Source organism: Lissotriton helveticus, chromosome 5_1 (genome assembly GCF_964261635.1).
Source record: "Lissotriton helveticus chromosome 5_1, aLisHel1.1, whole genome shotgun sequence".
NCBI classification, from domain to species: Eukaryota; Metazoa; Chordata; class Amphibia; order Caudata; family Salamandridae; genus Lissotriton; species Lissotriton helveticus.
In genome coordinates, this window is record NC_136065.1 from 1,737,668,531 (window position 1) to 1,737,683,998 (window position 15,468).

Genomic DNA, 15,468 nt, shown 5'->3' on the forward strand with positions numbered 1-15,468 from the left:
TTGGAGCCTCTCTGGGCTCAAGAACCACCACTATGGCACTGTGGGGCCTCACTGGGCTCCTGGACAAGAAATGGCGCCCTGAGCCTCTCTCAGGCGCTTCCTTCCAGAACCACTGGGCCCCAGGAGCCTCTCTGGGGCTCGCAACGCAAAAGGGTTGGAGCCTCTCTGGGCTCCAACACGAGGGAATGGTACCCTCAGAGCCTCTCTTGGCTCAAAGAACAAATGGCTCCCAGGAGCCTCTCTGGGCTCCTCAACAATTAGCGCCTGGAGCCTCGTGGCGCCAACAAACAAATGCCACCTTGGACCCCTCTCTGGGCTCCAACAACACAGGTGCAGCCTCGCTGGGCTGTGGGGGCCCCTCCCGGGGGACCCTCTAACACGTGGGGGTGCTTCTGTGGTGAGTCCCCCTCTTGGGGACTCGAATTGCCCAGAAATGCCCCCTAAGAGCCTCTCTGGCTCTAAACACAAGGGCGCGAGGTCGCGCTGCTGAGGGGGCGGGGGGGGCGGACACCGACAACGTGTCCCGGCGCCCCTCCCTTCGCTTCTGGCAACACTCACCGGCTCTGGGCTGCAGGGCGGCTCCTCTCGCGGCGGGGCTCCTTTCCCCTCGTCCCGGGGCTCTCCTCTCCACTCGGGGAGCCTAGGGGACCCGGCCGGCAGCTTCTCTCTTCCCGGCTCGGCTGAGGAGGCGGGACTTCCGGTCGGCCTTTCCTGGGCCGCGCTGGGATTGGCCGGGCCTCTTACCACTTCCGGGTCGCCGCGGGCAGCGCGGCGGCTCGCTTTTAGGCAGGCAGGCGGGCTCCCAGGTTATCCGAGGAGTGGGCTCCCTCGTGATTCACAAATTCACGGGCAAAACAAAGCGGCAATGAGCGGGGTGGCACCCGCGCCGCTAACTCGCCACACAGGGCAGTCAGATGCCGGGTGGGCACCGGCTGTGCACACCCAGCGCTAGCAGCGCTAGTAACGAAGGGCAGGCGCTTCCAAGCACCTCCAGGACAGAATACAGCGCTCACAGCGCTATGGCCAAAATCAAGCGCTTTCAAGCGCTAGGCAGGCGATTTCAGCGCTCACAGCGCTGAAGGGCAGAGAGCAGCGCTCTCAGGCTGCAGGCAAGGAGTCCTCAGTGCTCCCCAGCACTGGAGGACAGGACAAGGCTCCAGCAGGGGCTGGAGGCAGGCAGGGGGGCAAGGCTGGGCCAGCGCCAGCACACTGGGTCTCCAGGCAGGGAGACAGTCCAAGTGGCGGTCCTCCTGGCCCCAGCAGCAGCAACAGCCCCCTCTGGCAGGATCCAAAAGCAGAACATTTTCCAAGGGGACACAGCCCCTTCTTATAGTACCAAATCCTTTGTTTCAAGGTGCAGGGTGGGGGGAAAACCAGTTTCAGCTGGCTTTGGAGCCCTCTTGATGGCCCAACCACCCATTTCTTTCACTGGGGAGGCTAGGGTCGTTAGACACACCACAGGGGGGCGGAGCCAGCATTGTGTGGGGAAAACCCAGCCCATCCAGGACACAGGTACACTCCTCCCACACATCACTCATGCTAATCTCCCACTCACCACCGGGCAGACCCATCCAGACTTCCTGGAGCCTGGCATGCCAGCCAGCTCCAGCCAATCACGCTCCAGCACCCTCACTGCACACATATCTCAATGTCCAGAAGTAGTACTTCCCTTCTAGACACATACATGCCGCAGACACCATCTTGCAGCATTCACTCTCACGAGTTCAGACATACTAAACTCGAGCCTGCACTCCCCACGCATCAGGAACTACCAGGGACACACACATTCCCCATGCATTCCTATGGGAGGGCAGGCCAGCCATACTACACGCACGCACTTTCACTCTGGGACCCAGGGGAAAGTGCGCAGAGACCCAAAAATCACTGACACAGGGTCACACATAAGGCAAAAAGTTCAGGGGTGAACCAGCCCTGCGGGCCAAGTCCAACAAATACCAATTCAGTAAAAATTAAGACACAACACATAATAAAAATCCATTCCAATTTATAAAAATAGGTAATATTGTAATCTTTAAAAGGACACTAAAACGATAAAAAGCCAATGTAGGGAACCGGAGATATGAATTTTCAAAGATTTAGCATTATATAGCACTTAGAAACATATAGCACATTATTGGGATATCTGGTCGCGATAGACCGGCTCAAAGTCAAAGTTTCAGGGTGACCGCGATGGAGCCCTGAGCGGCTACCACTCGCAGTAGGTCCCGGTCACAGATTTTACCTTTGGACTTTGAAACTTTTCCGGAGCTTTTCTTCTCGGGGTCCCTCGAAGCTCTCAGACAGTCCGGATTCGGCGAGGGTTCGCCGGATAGCCTTGCGATGAGCACCCAGTCAAATTTATGGAAGTCCGACCTTGGGAGCCTTTCAGCTAGGCAAACCCAGGATCCAGGCCGACACTTGGTTGAAGGCAGGTGGCTTGACCTCCGCGGTTGCTCCCTGTCACCTTTTCTTCGTTCAGACTTAGAAACTTTTACAGAGCTTCTTCTTGCGGGATCCCTCGATGCTCTTAACCAGGCCGGATTCGGTGAGGGTTCGCCCACCTTGGAATTCTTCTACTCCCGGTCAAACCCTGGAAATTGGACCTATGGAGCTTTTAGAGGGACAAACCTGGATGGCTTCGCCCGCTTGCAGTTGAAGCCAGGCGGTTTGGCTGGCCAGGTTGAGTCGTTCCCTCTATGGGGCGTTTTTTTTCAAAGTTGCTCCAAAGTTCTCCAAACTTCTTGAACCTCTACCTGAAGTTCTTCAAGGGGTCCCAAAGTGTTTCAAACTCACTCCAAGGGTCTGAAGCTCCAAGATGGTCCTTGAAAGTTGAGGACTTCAGTTCCCACAATCCACTTGGACAAAAACCTTACAAATCCACTAGTGTTCTCCAGGCTGAGGATCCTTGGTGGTGATGGTCCAGGTGAGCTCTGTTAATCTGTAGCCTGCAGGTAGTCCACTCTTTAGTTCTTTTGCAGCAAGGTAATCCACAGGGCTGTAGTTTCAGCTGGTGCAGTCTTCAGAGGACATGCCTTAGAACTTTGCACCCCAACTTCTCAGCATGGCAACTTCTTGCTTACTTAAGTTTCAAGCAGCAGATCTGAGAGGCTCTGCCCCTCCCAGATACTTATTCCAAGTTCTCTGGGACAAGCAGGAGGTCACTGCTGACCAATGGGAGCAGGGCAATCATCAAGGTTTCTTGGCAATAGATTATTAAATGTGTTGATAAATACCAGCCAGTCAGAGTTGGATAATTTACAACTACTTCCAGCGACATTCCAAGAAAGTAGTCATAGACCCCTACTGAAGGGGGCGCCCAAGGCGAAAAGCGATGTACTGACAGTATCAAACGAGTTTTAATTTATCTAATGTCTCATGTTCACCATATGGTGGTGGCAAATGAACCAGCTAATCTCGAAAGTCAGCCAGTTTCTTCCAGTGATTCAATGGTTGTGCAGCAGTTCCTTGTTTCAACATTATATTTGATCTGGTGATGTTGTGTTCTCCCCTTTATCAGATTTGAGGCAGGCTGGGTACTGGTTTGAAAAATCTCTTTATTTGGCCTGTAGAAGTAAATAATGGGTGGGTCTGTAATCTACCATGCACTGATCTTTCCTCTACTAGCCCGCTTTCTTATTAATTGCCCCCTATAACAGACGTTAAATAGTTTGTTATTGACAACATAGGTATAGCTACATTGTTCTTACACCTTTTAATTAACTAACTTTCCTTTTACCCGTGATTAACATGTGTAGGATTGACATAGGGACTATAGACTGACCATGTTATACAAAGCTAATCCAATTGAAACTATTTATCACCCTGTCAATGTATGTTACTGGTGTTATAATGACTCTAATGTGCAAAATTTACTGACCATTTTTGTTCACTGTATTTTGCAAATAAAAAGAATAAAAAAAAAAAACATGTGTAGGATATGACAGAAATTTACTTACAGCAAAAAGCGCTCCCTAGGCCGGGTGAGCGCTTGGGCGCTTCCCTCAATGCGGGTCTCGGTGAAGCGCTTTACAGTGAGGATTCAAGCCCACCCCTCCAGGAGCAACGAACTAATAATCAATATAGTCCGGAACCAATGAGCTGTGCTGCAGTATTCAGTGTCACATGCTGCAGGTCTCAGCGGTACTCTTCGTCGCGTGGATTTAAGCCAGCCTCTGGTGTTGTCATTGGGATTCCAATGGGTGGATGGATGACCCACTTCACAGAGGTTTATTCGTTATCATCTTCATATAACAAGATCTCCGGCTGAGAAGGCACTTATATGAGGGTAAAACTGTAAACCTAGATTTGGAGATCTCTGAAGTGGTGGAAAGTTTGAAAAGATGCCCTAATGGAAAGGTCCCGAGCTCAGATGGGTATGGATTGATTTACTTATGGACAATGACCCTCTCTGAGCCCTTCTGATAACTAATAAATTGAGAGGTGCTATAAAATAGCCGGATCTGGTGGCTTAGTGGACTAATCTGCCCACTGTAGGGGCTTGTGTTTGACCTCTTGATCACATGTTCAAATCCCAGCGGGACCAGTCAGGCCTTCATCCTTCTGAGGTTGATAAAGTAAGTTTTGTTGGTTAACAATAAACATCTGTTATTTAGCACCAAAATAGCCTCTGCAGTAAACGTGTTCCTTTACAAATGCACACGTTATGATATCAAATGTGTCCCACCATGCTTCTGGTCTCGCTCCTTTATTGTGCTAATTTTTAAAAAGGGTGTTAAAAGGGAGCCTAAGTGCTATCATCCTATTTCGCTTATTGACTCTATAGTGAGGCTTGCGGGTAGAATCTTACTGGACCGATTAGAGACATACCCCCAGGAAAACCACATCCTCACTGACTTACAGTTTGGATTCCATGCAGGGTTGGGCAATATCAAGCAATGTCTTAAGCTTTATCTTTTGATCAACAAATACACAAAAGCCAAGCAGGGCAATTTCTCTCTGACATTTATGAACCTTAGCTCAACGTTCATCCATGTGAATAGGTGAAAACTAGGCATTGTTATGATTTATTTGGGGGTGTATCAACATATTGAATACAGCCCCACTGGAGAAACCACAGCACCCTTTAAACTTGAAAGGGGCGTACAACAGGGCTGCATCCTCCCCGCATTTCCCCTGTTTTTATTTACACTTAATGTAACAGGCTACAGAAACACCTGGTAAATGCATGCAGTGACCTGCCTGTCATACCAAGGGTCCCTCCTTGCGGTATGGGGCTGGTATTCACGAATCTGGTGGGTTGCAGAAAGGTAGGGATGGATTTAGGTATTGCTCCCGAATTCCCAGGCCAGAGGGTAGTCCTTGACTGGCACCTTTGCAGTTCCGGATTCAGGACCTGATACTTCTGATGTAAATTTTGCAAATCTGTTTGGACATTGGCAAGGGCTCAGGCCATGTCCCCAGAAAGGCATGGGACAAATCTTGAGTGTTTTACACTTCCTGGCAGTGAAAAACTCCTAAAGTTGTTTTTTACTGTTGTAAGGTCATCTCTTCCATAGGCTATCACTATGTTACCTTATTACATGTAGTAAGTGATGACTAAAGTTTAGGGCCCGATACAGAGATGCTTCTTCCACTCACATGAATTGTAATTTAAAATCCTGTTTAATAGTAAAGCATGGTTTTAAATTTCTATGCTTGAAATGGCACTTTTAGACAGTTGGCATTTTTTCTGCCTAAACCAAATTGCCTTTAACCCAGTGTCCAAGGTCACCTTTCTGTGAATTAATATCCTATGTTGTTTTGTGTATTGTTTTTAGAGATGAAGACAAAAGGGCCTTGGATGTGGAGCAGGTGCTGCACTCTGTGCAGGATGTTCTGACGGTTGTATTCAGCCCTCCAGAGCTTTGAAGAGTAGCCTCAGGACTTCCCCACCCCCTTCCTGACTTCTAAGGGATGCCTGCCTTGCAACTGACAAATGCAGATTACACCTAGGCCTGGCTGCTCTTTATTGCCTTAGGCAGTTTGGAGCCAAACCCAGGAATTTGCTTCCATTCTTTGGGTACCTGGCCATTCTCGAGAGATAGGTAGATGAGACTGGTAAGTTTGGCCAGGATGGAATCACCCCCTTGAGTGAGGATAAGAGGTGGGGCGGGATCTATTGAAGACCCTGATTTGATGTTACTGAAAAGTAAACCAGCCCGTTCTTTGCTCAGCATAGGAAAGGTACGCAGAGCCGGGGAAAGGGTAGGGTTGAACTGCTTTGAGCCTGAAAGGAGTTCCAGCATGTCTGTAGAGTCTTTTGTTGCTTCAAAGGTCTGGCCTATATTTGAGTGAGGTGAGTTGTAGATGTTTTTCACTTTACTCTTGAAAAAGGTTGCTATGTTGTAGGTTGGGGGTGTTAGTGCCTGATTCAACTATAGCAAGATATTTTACAATCTTGAACAGCTCCACCGAAGAATTGGAGGACTTCTCAATCCTTTCTTCAAAAAAGACTGCTTGTGCTTTCCTAATGTCATTGTGATATTTATTGCTGTATAGCTTCTTTATATGCTGATTTAAGATAAGAGGCATATGTTTTCCTCCAGCTCCTCTCAAGCTTTTTACAGTATTTCTTTTGGGCAGCTAGTTGTGGGCTGAACCAAGTACACCACTTACAGATGCAACCTTTGCTGTTTTGTGAGGTTTTATTAGATGAACTTTTATGCATTCTGTTGAATGTATTGGGTTACATGTTTCAGTTTTTAACACTACTGTGGAATAAATTCACATTTCTGATTCTATGGCTAAAAATTGCTGGATAAACTAATAACAAAACCCTAGATAAGTATGAGGAATTTCATGTTTATATAATGGGACAAACATTCTAAGTACTAGTGAGGTGTTAAAGACAAAAAATGATTTAAATATTTCAACTGGATTTTGAAAAAATGGAAACAGGTCCCCAAAATAGAAATCTGCCTCAATCTCTAAAGTGGGATGTTATCCTTCTATGGAGGGCTCTACTACTTGCAAGCGGTTTAATGCACGTTGCTGACTTTTTTCACCAAGAAGAAGATGACCTCCTGAACTGGACTGATGCCTTTTCAGATTCTCGGCAGAACACTGAGTAAGCAGGGTAGTAATTGTTTGGCTCTAATTGATGCTACTAAATTGTGTTATTATTTTTCAAGTATATAAATGTATTATTAACTGCATTTACACAATGATATTTTATATTTTCAGATGCCCATTTGGATACGCAGGATTCAATTGTGATGATAGTAAGTAGTAGCTGTTTCTAAACCATGCATTTATGTTTCATTTTATCATTATTGCACATGATATATGTACCTCTGCATGTCTATTGATATTCAATAACTTTGTATCTATTACTTCTAACTTAGAATGTCATTTACCATCTACTAGTTGATGATTAATTGCCAGCAGCAGAAGAACTCAAACTTCAAATAACAGGTCAAGGTTACTGTTGGCCTCTAAAGCATTTCTCTTTACTAAGGCTTGTAAAAATGGGCATGTTGGATAGATATTATGAATAGTTAGTCACTGCGTTTGGATGCTGACTGTGTATGTGTAGTAATCTGCTTCTTATGTAATGCATCTCCCTGGCCCTGGTTCTCTGCCTGATGCTCTAGCTATATGATGTCATTTGGAATGTTATGGATGTTTATACTTGAAGGTGGAGCTGTTGGAGAAGATGGGCTGAGCAGTCAGGAGGCTGCTCCTGGTGGGGCTTATATTAAGGCTTACATTGGAACTTACTAAGATGTAACTTGAAGAATAAAATACCATTTACAAGAGCTGTCTACGAGACTTCATTGATTTCTACTGTATGCCATACCTCCACACAGATCAGTGCCTTCCCCACGCCCACCCCCTTAATGCAGAAACATCAGAACTTCCAACCACTGAGATAGACTCATCCTTTGATCTTCCACTCTCTGGAGATATACCTGGTTGGCCTCCTTGTATAGCACTCACATCTTTAATGTACACAGATGTGAAATTAGGAATAGTAAAGTTATGCCTACCGATATGTGATTACCGTGTCAATATTTTAGTTGTGGATATGTTTGCTATGATATTTTTAGCAACACTTGTAGTCAATATTCTGACAAACAGGCCCATCCACAACTCTGTGGTTCTGTCTCATTGAAGTCTCAGAGAAATTATAATCTGAGGACATATGCACATGAAACTTATGAATGAAGATTTAGTGATTGTGTTGCTTTTTATTACTAAAGGTTTATTGCAAACCTTTCACTTAAAATTAATTTAAAGCATTCTGTGGGACTACATCAAAGTACGCTCTATTGTATGGCCAAGACCAGTGAGACAGACACTATGAGGTGTACAGAGTGTACATACCAGAACAACTAGGTGTGATTTTATTTCTTTTGCCTGGGGAGGAAACATGAGGCCGGCCTTACTAGATTTCTCAAGTACCTTTGCAGGCCTCCATATTATACCATCAGTAAATGGGTGGACTGAAACTCCCAAAATAGTAGGAGACATCTTCCAGACATAAATAATTTAGCTCCTCATCCGAGATAGTTTGACCCATTTTAAGGTGATTCCTAAAGTCCGCATTGTCTTCAACAAATTTTGCTGTCACAATCACCTTCCCCAAACACTTCCTTACCCTTTCTGTTCTCCTTGGTCACCTCTTCCTTTTCTTCAAGCTGTTAACAAGTGAATCCTGGAAACAAAGCCTGCCTTTCAGTCAATCCGTAGATTTGTAGAGCTCTACTTGTGACCCATGAGGGTATCAAGGCGCTGGCAGGGTCCATGTTGATTAGCCAAACAGCCAGGTCTTCAGGGACTTTCAGAACTCTGGAAGAGATGGAGAGGTCCATAAATTAAAGGGTAGCTCATTCCATGTCATCGCTGCTAGGTAGGAGAAGAAGCAACCTCCACATCTGCTATGTCGGATGCAGGGGTGAGTGTTAGAGAAAGGGACACAGAGTTGAAGTGTCTGGTGGGCTGATGGAAGGTTAGGTGGTGGTTCAAGTAGGCGGGTTCACAGTTGTACATAGAAGAGCTAGGCAACTGTGGTTCCAGTGTTGCCCATCCACACATGTGAAGTTGCTACAGCGGAACTCCAAAAATCATTTCTAATCAGCATCACCATTTCCCTGAAACCTCCAAACACACGTACATTCGTCAGTGGGGCCCATAACACTGCACATTTACTCTGTTCACTTAATTCGACTTCAAGGATTGGTGAAACCCAAAGTAGTAATGCTGTAACATTTGGCGGAGTGTCTAAACCTATTTAACCAGTTATTATTTACACTTATAGTTTTATACGATTTACTATGGTTTTAACAAACATGAATTTTATTCAGACACACCACTATAGTGGCAATGGATCTGCTAGAAAGAAAATCAGGCGTAGGAAAAATTATAAGACCACCTTTAATATTCCATTTTCCTAATTTTATTAAAAGCAAAACTTTAATATGTCTGATATTTTAGGCATTAATTAATTCTTTACTCAGTCAAATCTTAAACTTTATTTCAGAATGATCATTTTTATTTAGAGCTCAGAAAATAGTCATTTATTTAGAAATCAGTTAAAAGTTCAGCAAAGAATAGATAGTTCCAAATTCATTCTCTCCTAACATCCCTAACTAACACCCTAATCTTATCCTTCAGTCCTGCAAAGCAAACAAGAAATAAATCAAAGTATCTTACATCCAGGAATCGATCTGCAATCCGACAGCACTTCGAGATGAAATCGAAAGAGCGACATTCTCTAAGCAAAATCAGGGGTTTTTATACACTAATTTCCTAACTTAATCTATCTAAAAAGTATCTAACATCCCTAACTCGGGTTCTGATTGGACAAATTTGGCATGGGTGAGCATCTCCTCACCATTACAACCTCATATTCACGTTGAATCAGCAATTTAATAAAAGGGTATTGTTTAGGACAGTCTTTGGCCTGGTCACTTCCTTGACTTGTAACTTACTTCCCACGTGCAGAACACCCGAGTGTTCATGTTTTGGCAACCATCCTGACTTCCAGGGCACAGTAGCCTTGAACTTCCCATCTGAGCACAAGCAGTTCACTCTCTCTTGCAGGCTTTGGGTGCGCATGCGCAGTCCAGCACTTGCTCGCAGTTTAGCAGAGCAGCCATGTTTTCACTAGGCCTCAGAGGCCACTTTTGGAGCTATCATAGAAACAAACACAAATTCATGTTAAATATGGAACTAAAGCCCTTCTGTTTACCTCCCACCGTACTAATGTTTCCCTAATAGTTGTTACCTAGCAAGTAAGCCACATAAATGCGTTTCATACTTACATATCCGATTACTTTCTAGCACAATAATGTGTGCAATAAGCACATTCATATTGCGTTTATTTATATTCAAGCTGTGCATTAGTTCACATCACAATAACAATACAAATTAGTTAATTATATTGCTTCATGCAGGCAAATTTAGTATTCCCACGTGTGCATTTGTGTGCATCTTATACTATTGTTGGTTATTTCAACACAACACATCATTAGTAAACGTTAACGTTATGGAACATTGATTTCACAAGGGGTACACAAAATTTTGTTTTGCCACCTTGCTCCATCAAAGTATTGTCCTATTTGGTCAAGTATTGGTGCCACACAATATTGGACATCTGTTGCCACGATGAACCTAAACGGGGTACATAAAAGACTATGGGAACCACTGATAAACCCATTAAACATGTAAAATATTAGAGCAATTTCGATCATCCACACGACTGGTGAATCAAGGAGTCCCTCAAGGGTCGGCGATTAGCCCGATCCTTTTTAATTTATATCTCTGACCTCTGGTTGAACTGATAAAGTCATTCGGCATATCTGTCATCAATTATGCCGATGACACTCAGTTGATCTTTTCATTTGAAGGATCAGAGATAATATCGAGGGACACTTTTCACCGTTGTATGTCGGCTACAGCAGCCTGGCTGCGAGTCAACTCACTCCAATTTAATGGATCAAAAACGGAGGTGCTCCACTGTTCTTCAGACCGTCTTCCACGCGTACTACCGGATGAGTTCTGGCCGACTTCCATCCCGGGTTCGGTGGAAGCTGCAAAATCGGCTCGCAATTTAGGAGTTCTGTTTGAACCCAATTTGCAGCTCGATGCATCTGTAAATAGGACGACAGCGACATGTGTGGGTCTGCTTCGCGCCCTACGTAAAATTCTGCCAATCCTTCCCCGAGGAGCCAGAGCCGAGGTAGTGCGTAGTTCCATCCTCAGTAGGCTAGACTACTGCAACGCACTACTTCTGGGAGCTCCCAAGACCTTGATCCTAAAGTTGCAAAGGATTCAGAATATGGCCGCTAAACTGGCTTTGTCTTGACCACGGTCCGCCTCTTCATCGACAGCTGTAGCTGACCTTCACTGGCTACCGGTCCAGCAGAGGATTGCTTTTAAAGCTCTCTGTCTTGTGTTTAGGGCTCTGCACAGACTAGGACCGATACCACTTCAAAATCTTTTTTCCTGGTATCAAGCAGCCAGACCTTTAAGATCCTCCTCTGCGTTCCTGGTGAGGATTCCCAGGATAAACAAAGTGAGGATGGGCGGCCGCGCTTTTAGTTTTACGGCTGCCACACTATGGAATACTTTACCTCTGGCTTTGAGAAGTAGCCATGATTTGCTCACGTTTAAGAGCGATCTTAAAACCCATCTGTTTCCTAGAGTAATGTAGCCTATTTTTGTTGATTGGATATGGTCTCAGCGCCAGGATACCCTTCTGGGTGACAGCCGCGCTTAACAAGCATTAAATACATACATACATACATAGCACCATGTAATATTATGGCTCATTAATATATTTCCTGTCCACAGTGAACGCAAGATAGTCCTTGTTTTGATACATAGTTTATGCTATGTATCACCAGTCTCCCCCCTCCATTAGGGAATCTGCACAAAATGAATGTCTATTTTTTTCGCAAAATATTTTCCTTATACTGTAAATTGAAACCATTACTCCAGACCTCAATAAGTCCTGTGCATATCTTGGACCTTGGTAAGTCCTATGGAATACCATACTGGCAGCCCAGTTGCTGTGTTCGCCCCACCTCGTCAAACAATTAGCAGATCTTCAACTATGTCGGATTAACTAATAAATTGGTCCCACCCCTTGAATTTGATATGCATATTCCAGAGTCTATGTTACAATTAGCCTTGAGAAAGTCCAGTGTTGAACGAAACACCTGTCAGCTGAGTCATCTGTATTACATATGGCTAAATCATCTAGAATTCTATATGATGGCTCAAGACTGAATAAAGGAACTATTCACCACTTCCCATGAGTTTTGTATTACTCATTTGAGGAGCAAAAAACAGGGACTATCTTGTGTTGACTGTTGGCAAGAACTATATTAATGAGCCATAATATTACATGGTGCTTTACATGCGAGAATGCTCCAATATTGATATGTTTGATAGGTTCACAGTTGTGTAGGGCCTTTTATGCATGGGCCAGGAGCTTGAACTGGCAACCTTTCTGTACATGGAGCCAATGGAGTTCCCTGAGGTAGGGGGTGATGTGGGTGCTTCTATGGAGAACCACGATGAGTCTGACTGCGGTGTTCTGTATGGTCTCTAGTTGTCAGAGGAGGTGAGCTATGACCCCTGTGTAGAGAACATTGCCGTAGTCCAGTTGGCTGGAGATGAGGGTCTGGGTGATGGCACACCTTGAGCTTTGGGGTAGCCATTTAAATATCTTATGAAGCATGCAGAGGATACTGAAGCAGGAGGAAGAGATGAAATTGACCAAAGTTGTCCAGTGCGCTTTTTGTCCAGAATGATGCCTAGGTTCCTAGCGTGGTCAGTGGGGGTAGGAGTAGGTCCGAGTTCTGAGGACCACCAGGAAGCATCCCATGGGTAGCTTTTGTTACCCAAAATCAGTCCCTCTGTTTTGTCTGTGTTGAGCATCAATGAAAGTGGCCCAACCCCAAAAATGGCGGCTGGGACTCCAACACGCACCAACAATATAAGACTAATGTTCAAGTCATTTAAACATTTTACTTGGCATAACCATTTTTTTGAGAAAACATCAACTCATTTTCATTATGTATTCACCAATATTTCAAAAATCATAGACCAAATCTTAACATGACAATACATTAATATTCCAAATTATACATTTCCAAATAAAATATAACCCAATGCATTTCGGGACACTCGGTCCCTTCTTCAGGGGTTTGCTGTTGGAAAAAACAAAACAAGGAAACATTTTCAAACAATGTACAAAGGATGTCAGTCAAAAATGTTAATTACAAACACACATATTCATGACAGTGTTAATGGTGCTACCTTCACCACCTGTGACTAGAGTGTAGAAAATAACAACGTCACTAACGAAGTACTGGACGAAATTATTTTCAGTTAATCTGTCAAATGACAACATATTAGAACAATGCCTCCAAAAGAAATATCTAAACTGAAAATACACCAAACTAATTCACTGTGACCTACCAAGTGATTCCACATACGTAGACTTTCAGTATATGTGTCGAATGCTGCGACTGCCTCACTAGCGATTCTGTGGATGAGACAATGAAGTATCACAACCTCTCCTGTTCAGTGACGATGAGTTAATATGCAACACTGACTAGTAAACTGACCTTTAAATGGCCCCAATCAATCCTAATCTAGAATAGTGATTCTTTTTTTTTATTGAAAGTTTTTACAACAGTTTTTTACCCACTCCCCCCCACCCCAACAGGACATTTTGACATAACCTTGAGTCAGGATTAGACATATACATCCCACTTCTACTTGGTATCAGAAAAAATAAAAATAAAAAAGAATACAGAGATAAAAGAAAACAAAGAAAACGCATATATTAATTAAATTATGCTGACTAAACCAACCCTATAGAGGGTGGAGGAAGATTGGGGTGGCCCTGGAGTCCCATGTGCTCAATCCCCTCCTTCCAGTCCGTGATTGGGTACCATATTCGTAGCCCCAACACTCTTCCCTTTTTCCCCTTTCTTGCATATATTGTTTTTTCTAGATTATAGCTATTTAACAACCTAGCTGTCCATTGCTGCACAGTAGGTGGATTTCTATCCCACCAAGCGGTAGCAATACATAAGCGATATACAGCCATAGCTATAAACAGAAAATATTCATACTTGTGCTGGGACACCCCATTCATTACCCCTAACAGAATCACATCAGGTGTTACCTTAATTTCCAGGTTTAAAGACCTATCCAGGAATGCCTTAATAGCTCCTATCAAAGGAAGCAGACTAGGGCACGTAGCAAACATGTGTAATATATCCCCTTCTAAGCTGTCACAGCGTGAACATGTTATCCCCTGAGTGCCCCCCATTGTGCAATTTTAGCCGGCGTGTAGTAAAGCATGTACAGTGTTTTAAAATGCTGAGCTTGTAGAACTGTTGAGCGGAGAATATCTTGTCCTAGCTGTAATGACTTCTCAAACATCCCCTGAGGTACCCCTAATCTGTTCATCCATTTTAATTCAAACTTGTTGAAGTCATCTTCCCTATTCCGAATACGTTCCACATAGAGCCTTTTAATTGTACATTCCTGTGCCTCCTCTCTGATCTTCAATATTGCATTAATCTCGAATCCTCGAGCGCCTCCTGTCTTACTGGATAGAAAGCTTCTAGCCTGCTAATACTTAAAGAAACTCCTTGAGCTGATACCAAATACCCCTTGAAGTTCTGAGAATTGACGCATTCCTACCGGCCCTATCAGGTCTCCGATCTTATTTACACCTAGTCGACCCCACTCCGTAAAAGTTGCATCCACGAAAATTTCCTGTGGCATTGTGGGATTTTTAACTAGTCTAGTATGTGCGTTAAATCTTCCCAGGCCAAAACTCTTTTTGAACGCTGTCCAGATCCGATATGCGGCATCAACTGTTTTAAATCTTGTTTTTTTAAATAACTCCGCTCCGTGTACTTCAGGAAAGCATTCTCCATTTCCCCTCCTAAAACCAATCCATAAATTTCTGTAGACCCAGTATGTGCTTCTGCTTCCATTTCTGCCCCACCCAAAAGACTTGTCATCTGGCGCAATGCCGCTGCCCAGTAGTATAACTTCAAGTCCGGCATTGCTCATCCTCCCCGGTCCCTTAGCAATGACATGAATCTCAACCCTCTTCTCGTTTTACCTTGTGACCAGATAAAGCGATTGAACATTTGTTCCATTGTGGCAAACCAAAGAGAATTGAAGAAAAGAGGGATTGATCTAAATAGATATAAAAACTTTGGCAAGAGATTCATTTTAATAAAATGTACTCGCCCTACTATGGACATGTGCAGGTTATTCACCCTGTCAAGGTCACCCTTTGCTTTCTTTATCACCGGGCTAATGTTTATCTCTACCAGCCTAACAAGGTCTGCTGTGATAGTCACCCCCAAATATACCCCCTCTGAAACCACCCGTGGGTCTGTGCAACCTGTTTGTGCATTTTGAATAATTTGTGTTTTGGCCTTGTTCAGAGCATACCCTGCTATCCATCCAAATTGTTCTGCTTCT

The 15,468-nt window shown here is 44.2% G+C and overlaps 1 protein-coding gene across 1 annotated transcript in view; it reads left to right on the forward strand.

Moving 5' to 3' along the window:
- Window positions 1-15,468, forward strand: part of LOC144755781 (uncharacterized) — a 548,432-nt gene that overhangs the window by 437,060 nt on the left and 95,904 nt on the right. The window contains exon 9 of the mRNA XM_078645019.1: window positions 7,183-7,220. Within this exon, the coding sequence (XP_078501145.1) occupies window positions 7,183-7,220 (38 nt within the window). The remainder of the gene's footprint in view (window positions 1-7,182; window positions 7,221-15,468) is intronic.